This window comes from Anguilla rostrata, chromosome 1 (genome assembly GCF_018555375.3).
Source record: "Anguilla rostrata isolate EN2019 chromosome 1, ASM1855537v3, whole genome shotgun sequence".
In the NCBI taxonomy this organism is placed as follows: domain Eukaryota; kingdom Metazoa; phylum Chordata; class Actinopteri; order Anguilliformes; family Anguillidae; genus Anguilla; species Anguilla rostrata.
In genome coordinates this window covers 9,818,335-9,842,610 of record NC_057933.1, presented here as the reverse complement: position 1 = coordinate 9,842,610, position 24,276 = coordinate 9,818,335, and the positions used below count along the sequence as shown (strand labels likewise).

The 24,276-nt window shown below is 43.2% G+C and overlaps 1 protein-coding gene across 2 annotated transcripts; it reads left to right on the top strand.

The window, feature by feature from the left end:
* The first annotated feature begins 98 nt into the window (after nucleotides 1-98).
* Nucleotides 99-24,118, top strand: txndc16 (thioredoxin domain containing 16). Of its 2 annotated transcripts, none has more exons than XM_064321203.1 (20): nucleotides 99-278; nucleotides 446-608; nucleotides 1,562-1,644; nucleotides 1,796-1,869; nucleotides 2,113-2,187; nucleotides 3,691-3,812; nucleotides 4,153-4,243; nucleotides 4,641-4,794; nucleotides 5,305-5,471; nucleotides 6,089-6,149; nucleotides 6,249-6,372; nucleotides 6,660-6,806; nucleotides 7,065-7,124; nucleotides 8,858-9,026; nucleotides 10,582-10,718; nucleotides 11,170-11,254; nucleotides 11,576-11,714; nucleotides 14,363-14,556; nucleotides 15,501-15,691; nucleotides 16,800-19,073. In XM_064321203.1, the coding sequence occupies exons 2-20, from the start codon at nucleotides 455-457 to the stop codon at nucleotides 16,886-16,888; spliced, it is 2,316 nt and encodes a 771-aa protein (XP_064177273.1). In that variant the 5' UTR covers nucleotides 99-278; nucleotides 446-454; the 3' UTR covers nucleotides 16,889-19,073. The 2 variants fall into 2 exon arrangements, with proteins under 2 accessions (XP_064177273.1, XP_064177261.1); XM_064321191.1 differs by lacking the exon at nucleotides 16,800-19,073 and adding an exon at nucleotides 22,694-24,118 and having other exon boundaries at nucleotides 100-278.
* Nucleotides 24,119-24,276: the final 158 nt, after the last annotated feature.

The following is a 24,276-nucleotide window of genomic DNA, read 5'->3' as shown; positions in this document are numbered from 1 at the left end:
AAATGTTCAGCCTCCCTACGTCTGCAATTGGTTTTTTTCACCACGTGAAACGTCTTACAAAAATTAAGATTTTATTGGTTTATTTAGACGTCCGGGACTTTCGTTTTACCGGAAGTTAACATTTAAACTGGAGCCTTTGCTCTCCAGTAGAACATAGGCACTGAGTTTTCCAGTGTGTTTACATTTATATTTACGAGTCAGGAACCCATAAATGATATGTTTCTCTGAAATAATGAATTTCGTGTTTTGCATTTGGACGAGGTAGTCACTCTTTGTAGGTGAGTGCCAGCTTGCTAAACTAATTTGGGCTAGTTAACGAGCTTCATCAGAGTAGATATGCTAGCTAGATAATATATATGTTTGATATTTAGTTGAATATCTTATCAACCAACATCAGTAGTGCACGTGGGAAAACCAATCGTGTTTTTACATTTTGTCATTACAGTGGTTTAGTATGGCGTGGGCTTGTTTCATTGTTTTCCTGCTATGTATACAAGAGAAGCCATGCATGACAGAAGACGCATCGAAACTGGTAGAGCATTCAGCAGCTACCTTCCTTCAGACTCTGCAGTCTGGGAAGACTTCATTCGTTTACTTTGCAAATGAAGGTAAGCAATTCGCAATACAAAACAGAAGAGTGTATGCATGTATAGTCAACATTGTCGTTGGATTAAACTAGTCATGTTGACACTTTAGCAATTTTCCCTGTGTAGTGCTAAGTGGCAATAGTGTCGACACATAGCATTGACGCTAAGCAAACGAGGAAGAGTCCAACCTGGACTGTTAAAATCGGTGCAAGCGCTAAAATGAACACATTGTAAGTAACCCAAGCTTTAACTGGGTGTATTGTACAATATGATTCTGATAGCCGAAGGAGCAACCTTTCAGATAACTCTCTTGCACTATTCACTAGATGTAAGGTCCACTGGTGTAGTATATTGAATTATGTATAGTCAACACATTTTCGCAAAACCTCAGTTCGTGTAAGAACTGTTAACTAAATGATGTTGCGTAAGGTTAATGGCAACATAAGATCACAGAACATTAACTTTTTAAATGGAAAGGATCTACCACCCACTTTTGCGGGAAGCCTAGTATAAAAACACATGTCTTGACTTTTACATCAGAGAAATGACTTGCCAACCTGACATATATATTATGTTACCTTTAGTGCGATCAACTTTACTGCATTTGGTAATTTTGAATTTAATAAAAGGAGCATCAATATGAACATGACTTTTTCCAGTAGCCTAACCAGCAAGCTCAAATCTTTAATGGATTAGGAAATGTAATTAACTAATTAGTAAGCTAGAAAATGTTCATGAAGTTCAACTGCCTATTTTAGCTAGCTCATTTCCTTCCTATTTTTAGGTAATCTTAGGTCTGGACCCTGGACAACCTCTGGCCTGTGTATTTGGAATGAACATGAATATAAGGCTTATTCCTTATGTATAACATACGTACTTCATACAGATCACACATTCCTTTTGTTATTAATTTCTGTTATTATAGTAGAAAATAAAAACTCATAAGAAGCATGATTGCCTTCCATTTTTTTCAGTTACTCCCACAATTGGACTCTTTCTTGAGCATCTGAAGAAGTCTGCGGATGCACTGGAAGATTATGGTATTTTAGTAGCTAAGGTAACAAAAATAGTTTTGGTTTTACATCTGAATTGTGTAAATGCTTTTGTACTTGGTGATTGTGTAGAATAGATAACCTGGAATGGCATGAGATGGAAATAGCGCTTGCAAGCAATATATTTTCAGTTCTCGTGGCTAAAATGTTTTGCAGGTGAATTGCAGCGAAGAAAGAGTACCAAAGTATTGCACTGGTGAAAAGGTGATCAAAAAAGTGTATTTATTCCGGTATGTATGCCAACGTTCTTAGTTCATGTTAAACTTGATTTGTTTTTTTATTTTTTTATTTTTGTGCTACTTTCCTTCATGAGTTTTCCTCTTATTATAAATGAAAATAGGTTCATTTACATTATGTCAAAACATGTTAATTTCATTTTCCATTCTGAAGAAGACGTAGCTGAAATGCATTGGTGTTTAATTCTCCTGTACAGTTTCAAAGAGTTGATGGTACCTTTTTGCTTTTCTTCACAGAGGGCCCAGAGTCCTGAAGGACTTTGACATGGACACTGTGTTTGATGTTGATGCCATTGTGGCTCATGTTCTGTTGTGAGTAACCAGTGTAAACCTTCTTTCCTTCTTGTTTTTTTGTCCTTGTAATCATTTGTATACCCGAATAGCCAACAAACCTGTCCCTGAAGAAGCACAGTCCTGTTGGCTGCGCCATATCATGTACTGTTCAATAACTTAAAATCAGTTTACTTTTAATTTGACATATTAAATTACCTTCTACGCGTTTTAGAAATCCACAGATGACCCAAATCACTGGACCCTTGTCTTATCCTTATCATGACAAGGGTCCAGCAAACAAAAACCTTTGTAGTTTCAATCCCAAAAATGTGCTAACTCAGAGTAATATCGATAGAATATCTATCACTTACTTGGCAATTCTCTGGAGGAATTACCTTTGTCCATTTTACTGTTGCATACATGCCGACAGTACTGTGTATATATGAAATGTTACTGTCTCTGGTTTGTATATACTCTCTTGAAGAAGATGAGCCCTCCTACAAGGTTCTCTGACCAGTACTGACCAAGCAGTCCCTTGGTATAGCCAATGGGACCTGCTGTGCACAAGCAACGACTCGACATGGAACTGCATAAATTCTTCCCAGTGCACAGCCAACCAGTTTAGAATACTCATTTTTGGCGGTATTGTTATCAAATTTGAAGCAGGGTTTGTCCAGCGTTGTTGCTGTGGCTCGCTCCATTGTGTTGCTAAACCCACCAGGCACAGCCACAAGCATCTGTATCCACTCCTGTCTGTATCCAAACTTTTAGGTGAGAAAAACATTACCACTGTTTGAGATCGTTACTTTGTTTCAGTAATATTTAAAGTAGTTCTGACTCTTGAAACTTCCTAGGGTTACCTTTCAGAAAAGGATTGTTTCTGTAGTCAAAATGGTTCTAGAGTAGTATTTTATTTTGGGTGTGTCATTTTTGGGCTTGTGTTAAAAAAGGGGGGCACTACAGAACAGTTATGTTAAGCATCTTGCTCATAATATACAACAGCTATGCTCCTCTGAGATTTGAATCTGGGGCATTGTGCTGTTTCCTGTTTAGTTTGTGGATTGCAATTACAGTATATGATAAGGTTTAAAAAAAAAAAAAAAAATTCAGAAGCATATGAGTTTGGATTGCATCCGCCTACTGTGTCCTGGACTGAATATTATGATTGCTGAAAAGGTCCAGGATTTAAGGCTCGGGTGAAATGAAATAAAAAGCTGTATCGTCCTCCAGAATCATGCCTACCTAGTTCTATCACAAAAAAACATGAGCTGAATTTAGGGCATCAACGCACTACACACGTTATTTGTATCTGCTATGAGAGTTTTCTCTGTATTATTATAATCAGGCTGTGTCGATCTATCGGTCTTGGGCTGTGATGGTCTGTTGGGCTGTGTTAAGTCTTTCAGTCTGTCGGGCTGTTGGGCTGTGTTGGTCCGTCTGGCTGTGTCAGGCTGTGTCAGTCTGTCAGTTTGTCGGCCTGTTGGGCTGTGTCAGTCTATTGGTGTTTGGCTGTAGTCTGAACATGGCTCTCTCCCACCACAGCGCAGTGCTTTTCAATGAGGTGAAGTATGTGCAGACGCCAGCGGAGCTGCTGAACATCGAGAGGATAGCAAAGGGCCTGGCAGATGTGGTGCTGGCTTATGTTCAGATTCTCGGGTTGCCAGGTGTGTTTTCCTCACCCAAGACTTCATCGGAGGAGCTTCAGCATGTCCCGTCTTTCTCAGCATCTTGTAGCTTCCTCAGCGTTGACATTCATTATATATTTTTCTTCATCGTCATTATTATGATTGCCGATTTGCTTTCTTGCATATTCGTACTGATAGCATGATTTCCTTCCCCATCTTACTCCGGGCTCTGTTAAACGGGTCTACACACAGGCATGCGCCTCCACCACTAAAATCACGGATGACAACCTCCACCTTAACGTCGCGAGCATGCAGTGAGCGTGGTCTCGTAGTCTCGCTGCTGTTGACGTGAATCCTCGTCTGTTCTGTGTCCTCCCAGAGCACAGGGCGGTGATGGAAGCCACGTTCGTGTACGGCGCCAAGTATCAGTTTGTGCTGACGACGGGAGGGTCTGTACTGAAGCACATGGGGTGAGTCGCTTCTCTTTTTGCTCTGATACGGCTGCCTTGCTGGAAACTAAGGCCGTGAGCGGAAGTAACTGAGCATGTTTCTTGGAAACCCCTCGATCCCCTTTTCCTGTAAATCAGGGTTGCCCCAGCCCTGTTCCTGGAAATTTACCTTCCTGTAGGTTTTCACTGCGCCCCTAATAAACCACGCCTCATTCAACAGCTAGAGAGATCCTTGAGCTGCTTATTGGTTGAATCGGGCGTGCCAAATTGAAATCGGGGGTTGAAATCAAAACTTACAGGACAGTAGATCTCAATGATATCCAGGGTTGGGTAGCACTGGTGTTGATGCACTGGTATTGTATGTGATTATAGGGTGCTGTGAGTGTGTTTTTGTGAACCCCGCCCCCTCCCAATGCAGTGTGGATGACCCCTCCTCCCTCCAGTCTGGCCTGTGGTTTCTGCACTGCAAAGGGGTGGAGCGTTCAGACCCCTGTCACCACACAGCGCTGAAGAGGCCCCTCTCCACCCTCAACATCTACACCTTCCTACAGTTGATGGAGGCTCCATTAGTGGTGAGGTGCCCTCTGTATCTATGCAGTCAGGCACTATAACCAACACGTGATTAGGCACTGCTTGCACTGGTCTGGGGATGACAATACTCACTCAATACTCAAGCTTCCAGTTTTTATTTTGTAAGGAGCATGGCAAAAGGTTCATAGTATAAAAAATGTTTTAGTGAGCCTATAGCAATTTGGTGGCTAATAACTAGGCCACCTGTTTGTGTCCCCTTGTTTTTTCACATGATACTTTCATCCTCTACAAGCTAGAGGCTGTGATAGCCTCTTTGTCAAGCCACTTGTACTAAAAGCTAAATGAAAGGACAAGTTACTGAAATTAGCAGGCAATTAATCACAGAAGGCATAGTCAAGGCTTTAGCAATGAAGCATAGTATGGGTACTGCCAGACCAAAAACCGTAGGATGAAACAAAACATTTACCGTACTCTCCTGGTGTAGAGGAATCGCATGGTTCTTCTACCCTTATAGGACCCCTGCACGAACCTGTGTTATTCCCCCCTGACAGACAGAGGCACGGACAGACCCCTCTGGGGTGGAGACTGTCCACCGCCATCTCCGCACACCCCTGCTGTTCCTCTTCACCCAGGCCGACACTCTGGCCGTGGATCGCAGTGCCGCGGAGGCCCTAGCCTGGAGGCTTCGCGGCGAGGCCGGCCTGGTTCTCATCCACAGGTCAGTACCACCAGGGGGCGCTGTGGTGTTGTGAGCATGGCTGTGCTGCAGATGCTGCTGCTGCTGCTGTTATACTAGCCGTAGGTAATCCTTAACACCAGTCAATCTTGTGCTGGATTTTTTGTTTTGCTTTATATGTATGACTACCATATGTATGCTGACTACCAAATGTTAACATCAGTCACCATTAAGGTCATGGTGTGGAAATGGGTCCATGTGGCACATAATCATGGTGTGCACATGATGTGGTTTGAGCCACAAGTAAAGTTGAACTCCCTTCTTGCTGAGAACCTCACATTTTCATATACTGAGAATTTCCTAGAAGTTGCAAATGAACATCCATTACAGTCCCTTTCCCCCATACTGTAATATGTCAAGTCTCCTATCCCTTATCACTTTTTAACCATATACAGGACAGTTTCGCCTGTTATTTAATACCTACCTTACTAGGTCATGTCAACCTTGCAGTGTTCCTTACCACACAATGGCTTGCAAAACAAAGTTATTTGCAGATGTCTTATTTTATTTTACTTTATTAAATGTGCCTTCACATTAGAACAAAGGAAACATTGTAATTGAAGTTGTGATTTATTGTTCCTTATTATTCTTTGGGGCAGGGACAGCCCAGATGTAAAAACTTCAAAAGAATACAACGCAGCTTACAGATTACCTGGAGAGGTGGGTGATGTGATTACACAAATTGCTTTCTCAAAACATAACCAAACTTTCATTTTGAACTGGGACATGAACATTCATCTCTTTGTCGATTTTAACAAGGACTCTCCAGTCAAATACGTCACCTTGAAAAACACTGAGGAAGTGGTCAACCTTTTCCGAGAACAATCTGTTCAAGATGAAGAGGAAGATGAGGAAGAGGAGGAAGAGGATTGGACAGTCCTCGGTAAAAATGAATAATGACCAATAGCTGAGGAATCATTTTTCCAGTTTTTGAGAATGTGCACTCTTCGATGTCAGGGTAGCAAAAACGAACACCTCTAAATAAGGCCTACTGTGTCCAGGTCCATTTTAAGAGCTGGTCACCTGCCCCTTGGTCCTCAGATACAGCTGTTGTGTGTTCCCTTATCAAATCATTCATCCTGTAATGAACTAGCTGCATATGACATTGAACTGAGGTTTAGCACATTCTTTAAAGAATCATAAATATGAATTGATTCCCTGTGTTCTCAGATGTTCTGGATGACGAGGTGGCAGAGTCTGTGTTTCGTGAGAGGCATTGGGAACCAGATCCCGACCTGATCACAGAGCTGACCGCCGACACGTTCAGTGGTGCAGTGACAGGATCTGGCCACACGGTGGTGCTGTTCTTTGTCAGATGTGAGTTTGCCGACGGCTCGCTTAACCCTTTGAAATTTTTGTCCCGTAATATAATAATATTGAAGTTGAAACTCTTATTACCGTTCCGCATATTTTAGTTTTTTTTTGTTTGTTGTTGTTTTGTTAGAAGGCTAAACCTAAAACCAAGCAGATTTTTCAAATTATAATAATAATAGATTCCATGTACACTTATTTGCCCTAGACAAAATACTGTGGAAGGATTTGTAAATTGATCAGAATTTTGTGTTTGTCCTCAAGGGGATGCGGTGTCCATGGCTTTCATGCAGTCATACATGGAGGTTGCAGAAAAACTGGAAGGTAAGGCTGTCAGTCAGACATGTTTTAGAGGTATCGAACGTGATGCTGTTTTTGAATTATAAAAATCCTTTTGACAATATTAAAATTTAATTTCATAGGCTATTATAATAAATTGACTGCCATACACTCAACCTAGTGTATACAAAATGAGGAAAAAGCACTGTTTAAGATAATTGTTTGCCTATTTTGACAGCAATTGATTCAAGTGTGTAGCACACTATTTTAGGGTCTCCACAGATCTTGTAAATTCCATAAATGATCATCTTGGGCATTCTTGAAGCTACCAATTGGCAACCCACTAAACAGTTCCATCACTGATTGGTTTAAATGTAAGTACCGTGTTAATTATGCCATTAATATATTCTCCCAGATCCTCCTTTTGCGTGCAGTAGAATAACTTGTTTTCAGGATTTCAAAAAAAAAAACCAAGAAAAAACTAAAAAGCTTACTTTAAAAGTAGGTTTAATATTACCTGATTTTTGTTTTTTTTGGTTCTTCGTGTATAGGAATCAGTTTTATTTTTCTTTTCTAGGAAAGGAGGAATGCTTTTTTTTTTCCAAACTAATAACAACAACAAAAAAATGTCGCAATGAGACTTCTTGGGTAAAGACATGGGAACAGCCTGTGTGTTAGCTTTAACCATAAACAGCAGTCTGTGTAATAGCTTTAGTCATAGCTGGCAACCTGTGTGTTAGCTTTAGCAATATCCTATGGCCTATGCATATTAGCTATAGCTATTACCGTGGTTATCTGCTGTGGTACAGAAAAGGCAGTTGTGGATTCATTTGGAAAAGTTCGATTTTTAGGGGAAAATTGTAGTCTTACATACCGTATTTTGATTACTATCCTTGCTATTGTGTATCAATTTACACCCCTTACTACTGCTGTATAATAATTAAAAGCAGTCTGTGTGAAAGTATCTCTTCCCACAGTTCCATCTTCAATGCTGCATAATTATACTGAAATTTGACTTTTCCAGGAACAAAGATCAGTTTGTCCTCGTAATGTAATGGAACCCATGTGAGATGCGGATTGTTTTGTTTCGGATGTAGTTTGTTTGTAGTTTCCTGACAAAATTTGTTATATTTATCTTATTGGAAAGCTGATTTAAACATCCGGTGTGTTGCAACAGAGTCTGTATCTGGAGTTTTGTTTCGGATGTAGTTTGTTTGTAGTTTCCTGACAAAATTTGTTATATTTATCTTATTGGAAAGCTGATTTAAACATCCGGTGTGTTGCAACAGGGTCTGTATCTGGAGTTTATGTTCACATTCTGACTTCAAAACTCAAATTATTACATTCAAATGTTTTTTTTAATATGGACTATATGTAATTTTATCTGGTACTTGGCGACTCGGCTTTGAATGATTCAAACCATTTCCTAATTTACTTATTTTGGCTCCCAGTAAGGTTTTCTTCAAACCTGTGATTATTGATGTTGAAGATGCCACTCGTGTCACACAGGTTCACAACCAATGCTAATTTACTGTCCGGTAATTGGGATGTCGTCATGCTTTGACTTTTTCAGGTCAAAACATGACAAGTCTTCAGGTCTGTCACCGTTGCTCTTATTAATAAATAAATTAACTTCTGTTTGGGTATAATGTAAATCACTGGATGAGAGGTGTCTGCTAAATGGATGTCATGTAATGTGAACAAATTTGTGTCCGTAACGCGGGGAGACGCCTGCTTCCTGTTCGTAACCCATGGAGATGTCTCCTCTGTGTCTGCAGATGTTCCAGATGTTCACTTGGCTTCTGTGGACTGTGGGGAGTGGACAGATGTGTGCAGCGACGGGCAGATCTCTGCCTTTCCCACGGTGAGGCTGTATCGCCCCGGCGACCCCCCTCAGCCCTACAGGGGCATGCTGGGAGCTGAAGGCCTGAGCAGGTTCATCATGCTGTGAGTTGAGGACCCCTCCCACCGCACGCCTGCCATTTTTTGTGCTTTTTTCAGCTTTAATAGACAGGATAGTGTAGCGAGACGACAGGAAGAACTAGGAGGCAAGAGAGGGAGAGATGTGCGACAAAGGTCGGCGGTCGGACTCGAACCGCCGACGTCGCGGCTCGCAACGAGCATGTGGAAAGCGCTCTATCGGCTACGCCACTGGAGGCCCCACGCCTGCCATTTCTTATTTCGCCTTAAAGGGTGAACACGGGGCAGTCTCTAACTCAATTCTTAATTCTTTCCTCATGCTTCCCATTGAGTTTCTCGCATTCCTTTGTCAAAATCTTTTTTAATAAATTGAAATTAAGTGCAGACATTTATTTAGCTGTAGCTGTAGCCTGCTTTGTCTTTGGGCGTTGTGTGCTGTTGATGGTGTATGGTTACAGGACTGTTTGTTTTGCCTGACTGGTTGCATGCGTGCATGAAATGACTTGTGATATGTATAAATATTTATTTCAGCTGTAATACCACACTTAGTGTTGTGTTTTGTTGCCAGTAACGTAGCTGTAATTTGAACCATAAATGGCTGACAACTATGCAAAGCTTTGAATTGAGGGTCTGGTGGTGCAATCGGTGGTTCACTGGAAAACGATAACTACAATCTCTTCTTTGTCGGCCATTACTGCAAAAAATGTTATCTTTCTTCTCCTTCTACTGAAGCCTTTCATTTGGTTACAGCATTTAAAATTTTTTCTGGTTTGCATTTTTTCCCCACCATTTAACTTGATTGCTTATAGCAGTCAACACAAGCAGAACTTTTTGTGAACAGGGGTTTCCGATGCGGATTCACTGCGCCATTACCATCCAGTTTCCCCTTTTAAAAAAATTGTTTTAGTCATTTTAGCGATTCACAAGGCAAAGAAAGCAGCGTGGTGATACTTTTACAAGGCACTTTACAGTAGTTAGATTTGGTTTCTGTAACAGTCAGATGGAAGACTGAGATTTGTGCTTTCTTGGTTCTGGGTAACTAACAGTCAGGTGGAAGACTGAGATTTGTGCGTTCTTGGTTCTGGGTAACTAACAGTCAGGTGGAAGACTGAGATTTGTGCGTTCTTGGTTCTGGGTAACTAACAGTCAGGTGGAAGACTGAGATTTGTGCGTCCTTGGTTCTGGGTAACTAACAGTCAGGTGGAAGACTGAGATTTGTGCGTTCTTGGTTCTGGGTAACTAACAGTCAGGTGGAAGACTGAGATTAGTGCTTTCTTGGTTCTGGGTAACTAACAGTCAGGTGGAAGACTGAGATTAGTGCTTTCTTGGTTCTGGGTAACTAACAGTCAGGTGGAAGACCTGAGACTAGTGCTTTCTTGGTTCTGGGTAACTAACAGTCAGATGGAAGACTGAGATTAGTGCTTTCTTGGTTCTGGGTAACTAACAGTCAGGTGGAAGACTGAGACTAGCGCGCGGGGTTCTGAGCGCTCTGTGCTCACCAGTCGTTGGCCTTGTCCTTACTTCACATCTGCTCCCCGGTGACCCCTTGTCCTGACTCCTGACACGCACTCTGTTTCGGCAGGGCGCGCCTCTCTTCTCCCGCCCTGCTGTCCTCTGAGGACGAGGCGCGGTCCTTCCTCGGGGGCGAGTTTTACCGGCAGCACGCCCACCTGTCCCCCGTCACCGTCCTCGGCCTCTTCAGCTCCGGGCAGGACCCAGGTACGCCGGCCCGTCAGCCCCAGGGGTGCACTGGCCAGGTCGGATATCTGGAACCGGCTGTTTTAATAACCGTAATTAATGGAGGGCGGGCATGTCAAATTCTCCCTCTTGTTTATTTGTGTTTCAGTCCCCCGCAGACACAACCACCATGTAATCCTGATCTTGGTCTGGTTCCCCTGCCCAAAAGATCTCTTCCGATATGCCGCATAGCGAGTTTTTCTTGCCACTGTCGCCCTAGGCTTGCTTTTGTTGGGAGTTTTAGCCTGGAGTGTGCTGTGCAGCGCATTGAGAGAAATGTTTTGTTTTAAATGATCAGCGTTAATACATTTTACTTGATCTCTGAAATGTGCAGTTGTTTATGTTCCAGTGTACAGTTTTGAATTCAAGCTTAGAGTGCTTTGTCATTGGAGGCGGTGATGAGGGAGCCCATTTTGCCCGTGCTCTTTCGCAGGGAGGGACGTGTTTGAGGAAGCAGCCAAGCTTCTGAGAGGCGAGACTATGCTGGGACTCTTCACCGACCGACAGGCGGAAAAATGGTACCTCGCTCGAGTAATTTTTGTTGTCTGTCCTTTGTGTCACACTCTTGTATGTGTGAGTCTGTTGACGTGCAGTAAAGTTGCATTTTGCCTTTCGTCTATGAAAGACAGATGCAGGCCATCACAGGTGACACCGCATCGAACCCTGCAGAAGAATTCTCTTCTGTTCCAGCTGGTTCTCTTTTAGGAGAATGCGGTTAATTTTTTTTTTCTCCCCTCCCCCCCCCCAGAATAAAATGAATGGGACGTGTGGGATTTGCTGTAACAATGGTAGAATGTGTTTTTCAGTCTGTAAGCTGTTTACTCTCTGTCTGTTCTCAGGGCTGAAGATTACTCTGTGAAGCTCCCAGCCATGCTGGTATCCAGGGGTCCGTGGGCCCAGATCGAGCCCCGTCCCCTTTCCGTGTCCACAGTGGAAGAGCTGGTCTCACACATTCAGAAGAGCGTACTGGACAGCTTTGTGAGTCCTCCTGATTCCTCACATGGTTTCCCCTGGAAAGATCATTACGGCTAATTAATTCTGATCAATAGCATTCCTTTTGGGTTACTCTTGTTGGTTTACACATGCCAATTCCAAGTTTTTCCCTTGTGACTTTGGCCTCACTTGAACTTCACATTCTCCCCATAGTAAACATTACTTTATAAATACAGGCCTTGCATTTAACTTGGCAATGAGTGCCATTTTGCATGCGCAAAATCAAAATCAGGCTAAATGGATATCTAGATAGGAGTGTGTATATTTTTATGATGAAAATGGTAATTTCATTTTAATGCATCCAAAAGTAACAATGTCAGGGCTATATATTGTAGCGGGAGAGGGGAGGGGCATCGCAATGCCCAAGACCCAACTCAAACAAATGCTAGTAATTACGGTAAGTTGTAACTGAGGCGGAACAGGAGATGAACAGGAAGCATAACAAAGTAAACAATGCAATCTCCAGTCCGGAGACTACCTTTACTCAAATGCGCTCAGATAAGTTTGGCCAGCTGAGCCAGTTCCCAAACCACAAAACAAAAATTGCACGCAACACCTCAGGCCTTCCCACGCTACAGTGGATTCAGAATTCTACGATTATTACATGTCACACCAAATTAAAATGTTGATATCAACCTGGCCAGGTTTGTATCCCTTCTCTCATCGCACTCTGTGATTGGCTTACGAGGCACTGTCAGCCAATGGGCACGTCAGACGTTGGGTCGAAAAGGGAACAAGAAGGGTGTGGACCAGTTTGTGGATGGAAAGGAGAGGACAGTATGGGCTGTCTGTCCTTCATAAAGAGCTTGAGGCAATCTTTCCAGGAACTTCACAATGTTCAGTTAGGCTGCTTTCGTGTGCATCTAGGAAACTAGGGAACCAGGAAGTTATACTATCTTTACGAGTTTGAGCATTCAATGAATAATACACACACACACACGCATATACACATACATGCATGCATACATACATACATGTATATAAAATAATATATAAATGATCAGCTTGTAACACCAGCCACGCTACACAATGAAGGTTCAGGATTTTTGACACTGCCAGAACTCTGTTGGAGCCAATGATTGCAAGTGTCGGCAGGTGTCGACTGTCAAGCTGCATGAGCCAAGATATGACAATCTTTTACGCCCTAGGAATTTGGCCACAGTGTGGAAGTTTTGCCTGGAAAGCAAAATAGTGTCACAAGATTGCTGAAAATCATACAGCCTGTGCTGGGCTTTAGTTGATAAACAGAATCCAGGGTCAAAACACTTGTCAGTTCGCTAACAGTTTGGGTTAACTTTGTCCGCACAGATATTTCGCAAGTCTTTGTGGTGCCAGTGAACTTCGACCTTCCAGGACAAGCCGCAGTTAACAAGTTCTAATGACCAGTTGATTGGTTGCGGGTGTGTGCCGCTGTCCCGCTTGCTGAATTTCCGATAGGTGGCGGCACAGCCGCACTGTGGAAATGTACCGTCCGTCCGCAAAAATACCAGAATCATAAATTAGATTATTTTTCTTGTTCATCATATTTCCCCTGCTTTGCTAAGAAAAGGGCTTCTTTCGGACAATCTGATTGGCATCAGATGTAGGTCCACCAATTCCAAGTGGAGCAATCGTTTCCTGTAAACATTGTGCGTGCTTTCTAAACTGGAACCATCTCCTGAGGTTTACGGGTCATGGATGTCTCTGGCTTTCTGACAATGGCCTACCAGAGGTCACCTTTTTCTCAACCATTCCTCGCATCTATCATGAATTTGGTTGACCATACATGCATAAAATTTTCGGAATGTCCACAGGCTCTGTGTCTAGTCCCAGATGAGTGTAGTCATAAGTGAATCACACAGAACTGCGGCGCACCCTCATGTCAGAGGTGCAGCGCAGACAAACTGCCGATTGTAGCTCTGACCACTAGGTGGCAGTGTATGGTAAATGAAAAAGCTGCTCGCTGTCTTTTCTCCACTGCCATCATGTAATCATCTGCTGCTTAATTTCTGTTGAAAGAAAGCTACATTAGACAGGCAGTTATTTTTACACCTGGCAGAGTTGAGGGTCTCAGTGACTCCTCCATACAATTGAGTCCCAGGTGTTGGATCTTACCCTTAAGTTGGATGCTAATAGTCACATTCATCTATTTTATAAAAATATATTTTTGTTGATGGGCGCATGTCTTCAAAGTTTATATTGTGTATTGTTGTGATGCCTTTAACTCAAAACAGAGATGAACAGTAAGAACTACCCAGCTAAGATGCAGTACTATAATGTTTATTTACCTTTTTTTGCTCGGAAAATTATTAATGTGTTTTCAAAGCATATATACACCAATTATAACTAGAAACCCATATTCAACCAGTAACTGTACTGTAGTCATATTGGTCTGGTAAAAGTACAAGGAATATTCCAGCATTTTTCACTTTTCACTGACTGGTGTATGGTGTAGTAGTATATTATTCAAAACAATGCCACACTTCTCCATTGAAGACATTTTTGTTGCAATTAGTTTAAATGCCTAGAGCCAACGCCTGTGGAACCCCTGACTTTACATGGAAAGGTTGCTGCTGCTTTTGTGTGTGATTTTGAGTGAGTGTATTTACACACTTTATGGCATGCTTTAAAGTGTGTTCTTCTACTTCCTCCAGCCAGAGCTGACTGTAGAGAACCTGCCCGCATACCTAGAGCTCAAAAGGCCTCTGCTGCTACTTTTTGTGGGGGATGAGGATGAGGAGCAGGAGGAGGAGGAAGGGAGGAAACTGAGCGAGGTTGCGAGGGAAGAGATACGCAGCCTGCTGGCTGCAGGGAAACTGGACTCCTACCTGCCCTGCTGGATACACATGTGAGTACCTGAACACTTCCCTGTGTTAAGGCCTCCAGCGAAACTTTTGGTTTCCATCAGTGAAGTTATGGGTGGGCCGTTGAACTTGGGGTTAAAGGGACACACAGGGGGTATTTTACAGAGAAAGTTAGCTGGATAACTGCGCTGAGTGCAACGCAGAACAGCCTTTTTGTTTAAACTTCAGTCAATGTCACAGATTTGGGAGGGTTCCAAGCTGCGCAGTCTGCGCAGTTGTCCAGCTAACTCGGTAGCCCTGCTTCATGAAATACCCCTGGGCTCATGGGTAATTTCTGTCACACAGCTATATATAACCTCCTGAAATCTTTCATCATTCCGGAAAAAACAATGAAGGAACTGCTAGATGCTTCTACAAAGTAAATTATATGAAATGATCTGTATAGAGAACAAAAATCTGATTTTCCTTATTGATTATAAAGCACAGGCACATTAAATTTTAAAGTTTCCGTCTAAGAACTTGTAAAATAAGGAGGCCTTGGTTGGCAAATGTGAAATTCTTACTTCCTAAGGGAATGAATCTGAGTCTTGGAAAGCTTTCAAGTTCCGACCCCGGTTTTGTTTTTTTCAGTTGGCACAATGTCAGGTCATATTCAGTTATTTCTTTGCCTTTGATCTGGCAAATTAAGTGAATTAGAACTCTCTGCGGGTAGATTTGTTGCAGTTTAAACTACAACACCAAAAAAAGTCCATCTTTGCCGTGAGCGAGAGTTAATCGTAATAGTACACTTTGAAAACATCCAGAGAGCTTTTTCGCTCTGTGAGAACCTGAAACGGTGCTGCTGTTCCCATAAAAGATTAAAAAGATAAGGGATCAAGATGTCTTCTCTCCTTACAAAGATTATGCTCTGATTTTAAAAAAAGAAAAAGAAAAAAAATCCCACCCAAAAGAGTGAGCTCCCCCTGCTGGTGTGCTCTGTCTGTTCCAGAGGCAGGACTCCCGCGGGGAGAGCGGTTCTGGAGTCTTACCTGGGGTCCGTGCCCCGGCTGCCCGCCCTGGTGCTGTCCGAGCTGGACTCCGGGGGCGAGGTGTTCCACTACCCCCCCGAGCAGCCCGTCCTGGCGGAGGCTGTCCTACAGTGGCTGCGGAGAGTGGAGAGCAAGCAGGAGCCGCCTGCAGGTCAGCAGTGATCCTTTACTTTCTCCTGCTGCCTTCTACGGTAGTGCCGTGGGCTGTGGCTCGACTGTCAATCAACACCCCTGAAAGAGCTTTCCCCGCCCACTTCTGCCTCCACCCTGAATATTTCTCATCCTGTATTAGGTATCTTTTTTTTTCTTTTTTTTTTTTGCCTTCACCTAATTTTTTTTTTTTCCCCCTTCTGTCTTTGGTTTGTCTGCATCATTTTCTCCACTGTTCATAGCTTACTCCTTGAATTCAGTCTGCTTAAATCAACCAAATGCACGTGCAGTGTAAACATTTTACAGGATAGAGGTAATCTTTGTATGTGGGGAAAAAAGGGAGTGGTTTCACAACTGTGCTTCAGTGTTAACCACATTGCTTTTTGTGATTAGCCTATATAAACATAAACATGAATTTGCTCAGTATTGAGTAACTACTGTACAGGATCATTCAAGTTGTTTGTTTTTTAACAAAAACGTGTGCACATTGACCTTTTGGGCATAAACATGAAAACATTTTGTTTCAGATTTAAGCAGGCACTTGCGTTATAAATGCAATGCAGATCTTTGTCTTAGGAAGTGCAGGGGTGTAAAAGTCAGGTCATCATCAATGTTTCCCTCTTTTCAGATATTTGTGCAGTTAAATTTTCTCTGCATTCAGAACGTGCACTAAAATGCAATCATTTTATTGTTTGGTTATTGTGTGTGATCCGTGATTCTTATGACTAAACGGTTTGTGTAGTCATAATGAACAGCTCATGTGAGAGTACTTTACTTGCGTGATTTCGAAAGTAAATTAACAGGTGTTTGAATAGTGGATAGCACTGCGGTTTTGTGTTGTTCTCACAGCTGCCCTGCACAAATTAACACACATTAACCCTGCTGCCATGAGAACTACACACACTAAATTAACAATACTGTCATCACAGCTACACTCACTAAGCCCAAATAATGTAAATTATGTTGAGAAAAAAATGTAGATATAGCCCCTCGTTTTTTGAAATGACATTTCTGCATAGTTGGCATGTAAATTATAGTTGGATTCAGCCTCCTTGTACAACAGTGCTTCATTTCCAGCTGTAATGTGTAACTTCTTTTTCATTTGCCAGTTCACAGGCACTGTTTTTCTCTCTGGCTCAGGAAGTCCGGACCGAATCAGAGCGGCTGCCTGTCATGGGAAATGTGGAGCGCCAGATGAGTGGTGCCTGGTTGCTTTGGACCGCAGGCAGCTGACATTTTGCTGATGTTGCTCTTGTGCTTTTTGACTAGTGCACTCCCCAGTGTGATCTGGCTGTTTGATGCTGTGGGAAGTTTGATTTTTGTCCGATGTGCAAAGAATTTAAGGATTTTTTTCTTTTCTTTTTTTAAAAGAAAAAAGTGGAGGAAACCACACAGCTGTGGCTGTGATTCTGGGTTGGGGCTTATAAAGGCTGTTGCACCACAGTTGGGCTGGCAGAGCAGAGCAGCCTCCTCCGTCCTGGGGAATAGCTGCGTAGGTGTAGCTGTGTGTGACAGATATCTGCATTTAGGAGCCGCTGGGAATCGGTTAATTAGTGTACAATTAGATGAAGCATATCCTATGTCTTTAAAAAATGACACATTCCCAGATAGGTACATTTTCTCTTTTTCTATTGTCAAGCAAAATCTTGCTTGGATAAAACCCAGATAATTTAGGTGAGGTTCTGCGTTTTTTTAAATTGTTTGGTTCTCTTCTTGTAATTGCTTCATGTGTCCCCACTATAGATTAACAATCAGTTCCAACTGGAAAAATCCACATCTTTTTGCCTCTGTTATCAGGTTCTGGCGTATGACACAGCCTGAAGCTGTGGCTGGTGATTTATAATCAAGTAAATTCGCAAAGGGCATTTTTAACATCCCAAGTAAGTGGGGTGACATTTTGTTTTGACATTTTTTGGAAATGTTCTTGCTGTGTACTGTGTTTTATTTGATCGCCTGTTCAAACCACTGTGAGCTGTGCTTCAGGGTTCCAAGGCTGCATGCAGCTGAAGCATGTTCTGTGACATTCTGTAAGAGTCTTTCATTATGCAGCATCCTTCCTCCCCGGACTGCAGAACTGCATCGTGATTTTATTTGGGGCTGGGACAGGGGTTGGGTTTGGCATGGTGTCGACAGTCCTGTAGTAAGAGGCTTTGGCATCTAGAGGGAGCACAAATCCCTGTTTTTTTTTCCTCTGACTGATGCCTGTTCTGGCGTTCATTTCCTGGGATACAAATCCATTTAAGTTTGTTTCGTCAGATATTTGAAGTCATGTTGTCTGCAGTTTTTAAAGTGTGTTCCCGGTGCGGACAAACACGTGTGGGTGGAGATGTTGTTGATAACAGACCTCCCTCACTGGTTGTCGGTGGTTAAATAGTATTCTCTTTGAGCTTTTGTGCATTTTTGGATTCTGTGCCAGAGTTCAATCAGTTTCAGCCTCTGTTCTGGCCGGCTGTGTTGTCTCGATGCTTGTGAAGTCATGGCTGTTCTATTCACAGTCCACTTCTGTGCATTTGGCCTGATAGGATTGTTGCCTCCGCGTATGAATGCTGTTAAAAAGTCACCACTGCACAAATGTAGTATTGGACTGCGTTGGTGCCTCTCTGGGTTTGCTCCAATGCACTTTCTGATTGTGAATTCCCACAAGGCACCCCATTATTTCCCTGCTATTGCGTTGAAGAGGATGTGCATTTGTCTCCATTAAAACTTCATCAGTTTTCTGCTTTCATCTGCTTCCTATGATTTCAGTGTAATAGTACCCCTTAATTGTGTTTGAAAGGAGGCAGCTTTTTCCCTAATGAATTCCGTGGAAATCGTAGTGTTTTCGGTCTCGTCTTGATCGTGTCTGTTTTCCTGCTTTCCTCCCCTCTTCGTGGCTGGGCGTTGGTTTCACCTCTCCCTATCTCTTGAAGCGTATTTCACGTAGGAACATGTAGCAATGCTATCTCGGTTCATTTAAGTGCGAGTGAACGGTGGTATGAAATGCCAAAAAAAAAAAAAAAAAACGCCCGTACCGATTTGCAAGTCACCCTGGAGATGCGGCACTTTGGCTGTCGAATAACAATCCCTAGAAAACTGCCGAAACCTGCGGGGCTGGGTGGTGTTTCATTCTCGGCGCGAGTGCGTCAAACATCTTGAGCGATTTGGTTTGCCTGGAACACACCAAGAAATGGACCTAGTGTGTTTTTGTTTTGATTTTGCCCGCGCGCCAAGGTGTTTGCAAACTACTTCTTCTTCTTCCTCCTCTTTTAATTTCCGGCAGACTAGGCACAGGTAGTGCATTGCTGCCATAGACTGTATAAAATATACCGGTTAGAAACATGTGTATATATACCAGTTGTTTTTAATCTCCCGCTGGTTAAAAACAACAACGCGCTTGGTATTTGCGAACGGAAATGATGTACGCGTTTATTCGCATGTGAGCGGGGAAGTGAGATCCAATCACAAGTGGTCACTCGAGAGGCGTGTGGAGACTTCTGGTGCCAGGTGTGAACTGACATCAGTCTCGACTGAGTCTAGATACAATCTGGGTATATCTGGATGCATAGTAGAGGTCTGAACAGGGCCTCTGGATCACAGGGCTCGTCTGCAGTCTTATCTCTTATCTGGCCTGCAAATTAACTCATTTCCTGAAGTGGTAAAGCCGTTTTTGTTCTCTGGGCCAGGAAAGCTCCTGGTGGCAGCTGGTATGCGTGTCGTTATTACTTGAGTGGCACGCTTGAGTGGAAGCATGGCATATAAAACAGTCCGGGGCGGGTTTTGACTGTGGATTGTCCTGATTTGACACGGACAAGTATTGGGCAACATTAATTTAAGAAACCCTACGTGCCGACCGGGCTAATATTGACTGTGTTTTGTGTAATCGCACCTGCTATCGACTGGATAGCCAGCAATATCCAGGGCGCACAAAAATGAAAAATGATAGCAAAGCTAGAACTGCCTAAAGTGCTGTATATCGATTGGCTGACGGCGCTGTGAAGTTTTGGCTGTGGCAAGAAGGCACAGGATGTTTTTGTGTGTGTCGAGGGAGGGGAGGGGGGTAAATGGAACCACATTTTAGCGATGACAGTAAATCGTTTTTGGAGCCTTGACACTGGGTAAAGGTGACTAGACTGCGGCTGAACGTAGGCATGCGGCATGCGTCAGCGCAATCCTCCCGTTTCGCTCGTGCGTGGCCTTCGCCTCTCCTCCCGCTGCTGCATAAATATTCCCGCGGTGCGTTTTCAGATGCCAAGGCAACCCGGCCAGCCAAGCATGACCAAAAGAACACGGTGCCTGTTTCGGTTGCCAGCCTGGGGTCGCGATCATTTGAACCGCCACGGCCGGAATGTACTGAACTGAATACTTGCGTGCGCGTCAAAGGAAGTTAAAGGTGCGATGAACTGAGCTGCCTCACAGTGCGTAAAATTCTAATTTAAAAACAGCCTTCTCAGGAACTGGGCCTTCACACATTTTCCCTGGTGCAGCACGAAAGTGTTCATATGAACATGTGTAACAGGGACTCATGGGCTAACACTAGGAAGGGACTTTGCGAAGTGAGTTTATTAAATATTCCGTACGAGTTACTAAAGTCAATATTTTGTGCAAGCCTAACGTTTGTATTTACATCCTTGAGGCTCCCCCCCCTCCTCCCCGTCTGGCCTAATATTGCCAGATGTATTGTGATTGATTTTAATGTAGTATTAAACATGACTTGCATAAGTGCTCTTTTGTCTTGCTGGATAAAAGGATATTTTACGCAGCACCAAAGTATTGACATAAAGTAATGCTACTGTCCAATAAATTCTGACATTGCTTAAACGGATGTCACAGTCTTAATACTCTTGTTACGTGTGCTCCTTGTGACCCGTCTATGCTGTTGCAATTATTTTTCTTCAGATTGTGTTTCCTCAGCCTGTATTTTTGGCCTGTTCCTTATTTATGGTAGCAGCCTTTTCTCCCACCATTGAGTCAGCTTGTCTCCATTTAGCAGCTGTTCCTTTCGTAATGCAACGTATCTTAATTTCATGCCTGACTGAATTCCTTGTTCTGTTCACATGTGTCACAATTCACTGTTAAAGTAATGTGCTGCTATCTGCAAGAAAAAAAAGATGGTGTTTCTTCAGACTGATTGTGGAATTACCTGATTTCTGTAATTGCCCTAAGAAATGTTTCCAGTGCTGAGGAAGTGCTGGTTCCAGCTGTATTGAAAGTGAATAATTCGTGTTTTGTTGTGCTGCTTATTTCGGTTGATCTGGCACCCAGTATTAAATGTGAAAATACGAAGACTAAACTTTCCTCTAGGTTTAAGCCAGGGGTTTTTTTTCTTGCTGTTTTTGGTACTTAAATGATGAATTACAGCAGTTGACATTTGGTTTCTTGTGACTGACTTGGATGCTGATTTAAAGTGAAAACCAAAAAAACAGTCAAATTTGGTGGCTATTCTAGAGCAGGGAACCCTATTCTAATGAATCTGAGCTTTTTTTTCCTTTTGATTGCTCATAAAATAACACAGCCTGGAGGAAATGTTTTTTTTAGGTGTAAGTGAATTTCAAGGTTTGAGCCCATTTTTTGGAGTTTTTCCAGGAGTTTGTGATGATGTGTTTGGGTGGAGCCCGCTTTCGTTTTTGTTTGGGCTCTGCCTCGTGATTGCTATCTGAACAGGACGGCGGCTTTTTCCTGCTCGTACCTGCACTTGGGGTTTTGTACTGTACTATCAAGCGCATCGGATGACGCTGTTTCAGGGCTGTTTTGCACGCATTTTACGGCAGTTGGTTCAGTGTTAAATTATATTCGCATTCCTCTCCCAAAGCGATGTTTTGAGAAGATTGATGTGCGGTTAAGGTGCGTCCGTTAGAAACGCCTTTGAAGCGTCCGCAGTGCCGTTGCTGGAGATGTGCTTTTTTTTCATCGGCGACAACAAAAACAAGTCCGACCTCAGCTGCAGTGTATAGAACGTTATAGCTGCGTTGGTTTCCACTACATCTGCGTTGTATTCCGTCTTTCCATCCACCCAGTCCAACTTGGACAGAGTTCTGTTTCTTTTTTCTTCTTCTCTGTTTTTGAGTGGAGGTTATGGGTCCAGATGTGAGGCCTCGATTGTGTACCAGGTGACTTCTGTTCTGATTTCAGTACTGATGAGCGCCCTTTCACCTCATCCTGTCCGCTCTTGCCTTTTTCTCCCCTTTTCCCACAATGCTCGCTGGCTGCCAAAGCCTAAACCTCTCCAGATTTAGCCAGACAGGAAGTTTTGTTGATGTCCGTTTTGTAGAATTAGTGAACTTTGTAACAGCTGATTCTGTACCAGTTTTTATTTTCGTTAAACTGTTCTTGTCTGGAAAGGGTTTCCACATTTTCCCTTGAGAAATTGGGAAATGACAACATACTGGGATCTTGAACCTGCCTCAACTTGACTAATATACATGAATTTAGAACAGAAGCAACTTTATACAGAAAGAATACCTATTAATACGTACTTATTAATACCACAGAAATGATCTATGAGCACACTGAACCAAATTCCAAAAAGAAGATAAACAGTTGAGGCAGGTTCTTTTTGGAATATAGTTCAGTGGGCTCATAGATCATTTCAGTGGTATTAATAATAACGTATTAATAGGTGTTCTTTCTGTATAAAGTTGCTTCTGTTCTAATTTCATGTATATTGTTATCAATGATTTGTTATAACAAAATAACAATAACAAAAGCATATTCTTTTTACAAATGTGCAAGATTAATAGAACATTTTACTAGAACAACAACACATTAATTTTCCATATCTCATAGTTTGAAATGTTTTCTTTTTTCCAGTCCATCGCTGAGAAATATGATTTCTCGATTGTCTGTGTTTTTATTTCCACCCTGGTTATTTGTGCTCTGATCTGGCTACAGATGAGTGAGCTTAACTGGGAGATGGAACCAACAACCTTGTGGTTACCAGATTGGTTCTCTACTCATCTCTCCTCTACTTCAGCAACGTCTTCTTCGGCAGCCTCTGAGTCACGTGATCTCGTTTGCTTTGTCCCAGGTGTGATTTCGGACGAGAAGTGGGGTCCCCCGGTGCCTTTTTATGACTTCCTGTCAATCATGGACCAGGAGGCGCCAGGGTACGCAGCCCAGAAGGCCCCCCGGCTGAAGAAGAGAGGGAAGCAGGCGGAGGAGGAGCAGGACGTGCAGGAGGAGCAGGAGGTGAAGGGGCAGGGAGGTGAAGAGGGGGGCTCTCCAGATGGAACGCTTCACAACAAACCCGCACAGGCCCACACCGGGCCCCCGGCACGTCACCCGCACTCTGAACTCTGACCACTGGAGCACACCTTCAGTCGGGGAAGAGGAATTCTCTGGGGCCCTGAGATGGCCTCACACATGCCTCAGTAGTGTCTCATTTCAGTGGCAACATTTCCATAAGTACAGTCTCCTGTCCATCAGACTAGAACAGGAACACGTTCGTCAACTAGAATATCTATATCTATATTTATATTTATATCAACAAAAATATGTTTATTTTTCTAACGTACTGTATATAGCAGCTTTTGTTTCTGCCTTGCTTTGATGGTGCCGTGTGAGAACTAGTAGGAAGTTTGTCTGCTAGTACTTTCTCCGAGGCAATGCCTGCTGTCTTTTCCAAACATTGGCCCCACCTAGCCCCACCCTCATTTTCCTTCCATTACCAAATCCTTCCTTTATGGAAAAACATATGTAATTGTCCGTTGTAAATTAAAAAACCGGAGACAACTAGTTTGTTGCATTGTTAAAATTAAATGTAATCATGTGACAGTGGGAGACTGCATCATAGACATGTCAGTGGGAAAGGAGGTCTAATTGAATGCATTTGGTCTCATCTGGTCGTCACCGTGAAAGCATGCAGCCGAGAGTAAAACAGAATCTGTTTTCAATCTGTTTTAAATGGAATATCTGCACAGACGTTCCCAATCCACTTCCAGGCCCAACAGAGATGTGGACCATTTCATGTGAAATCGGATTTTCCTGACATTTCACTTAAAGAAGTGCCTACATTTAAAAATTTTATGTAGTGTTTTTTGGCTAAAATGTACACATTTTATATTTCAAGGGATTATTGGCGCGTCATCGTTGGAAGGCGGTTAAGTGGGTTTGTTGTGTCTCAGATCGTGTAAACATCCTTCCTCTGGCGGTTGGTTTTGCGGCAGGCCTCTGGAGAATTGGAAGGGGTCTGGCCACTGGCGTTTTAACGGTCAGATTGTGTGTTCCGACCGTTAGCCCCTTACTCTGTTTGCGCGTGGCCCGTGGAAGGGGAAGCCGAACGCGAACACGTGCGCTCTCACGTGCGCACACTTCCCTCGCCGGCCCTTGCCCCCGATAAGCGGCTCTGATCTGGATGGAGGCCTGGGGCTCCGCGGGCCTCTCGAAACGGTCCGCAGCCGGGCCTGCAAACTGTTGCACAAAGGCCTTTTTCCGGGCGAAGGATGGGGGGGGGGGGGAAAGTACCCCGCTGATCGACCATTTCCTGCCGACTGCGGCAGAGCTCGGTCAATAAAGGCACTCAGCCGGCTTTGAGACCACCTTTGCTGCTCTCAACTTTGCAGAGTTGGCCGAGTCTGTTTGCAGAGCATGGTCTCTTCAATTCTGTAATGG

Bases quoted from the DNA above. Each gene is read 5' to 3' on its own strand.
- txndc16 (XM_064321191.1), top strand. From the start codon at position 455: ATGGCGTGGGCTTGTTTCATTGTTTTCCTGCTATGTATACAAGAGAAG. The intron at 3,813-4,152 runs GTGTGTTTTCCT...GTGTCCTCCCAG, and splicing joins TCAGATTCTCGGGTTGCCAG to AGCACAGGGCGGTGATGGAA. The intron at 4,244-4,640 runs GTGAGTCGCTTC...CTCCCAATGCAG, and splicing joins TCTGTACTGAAGCACATGGG to TGTGGATGACCCCTCCTCCC.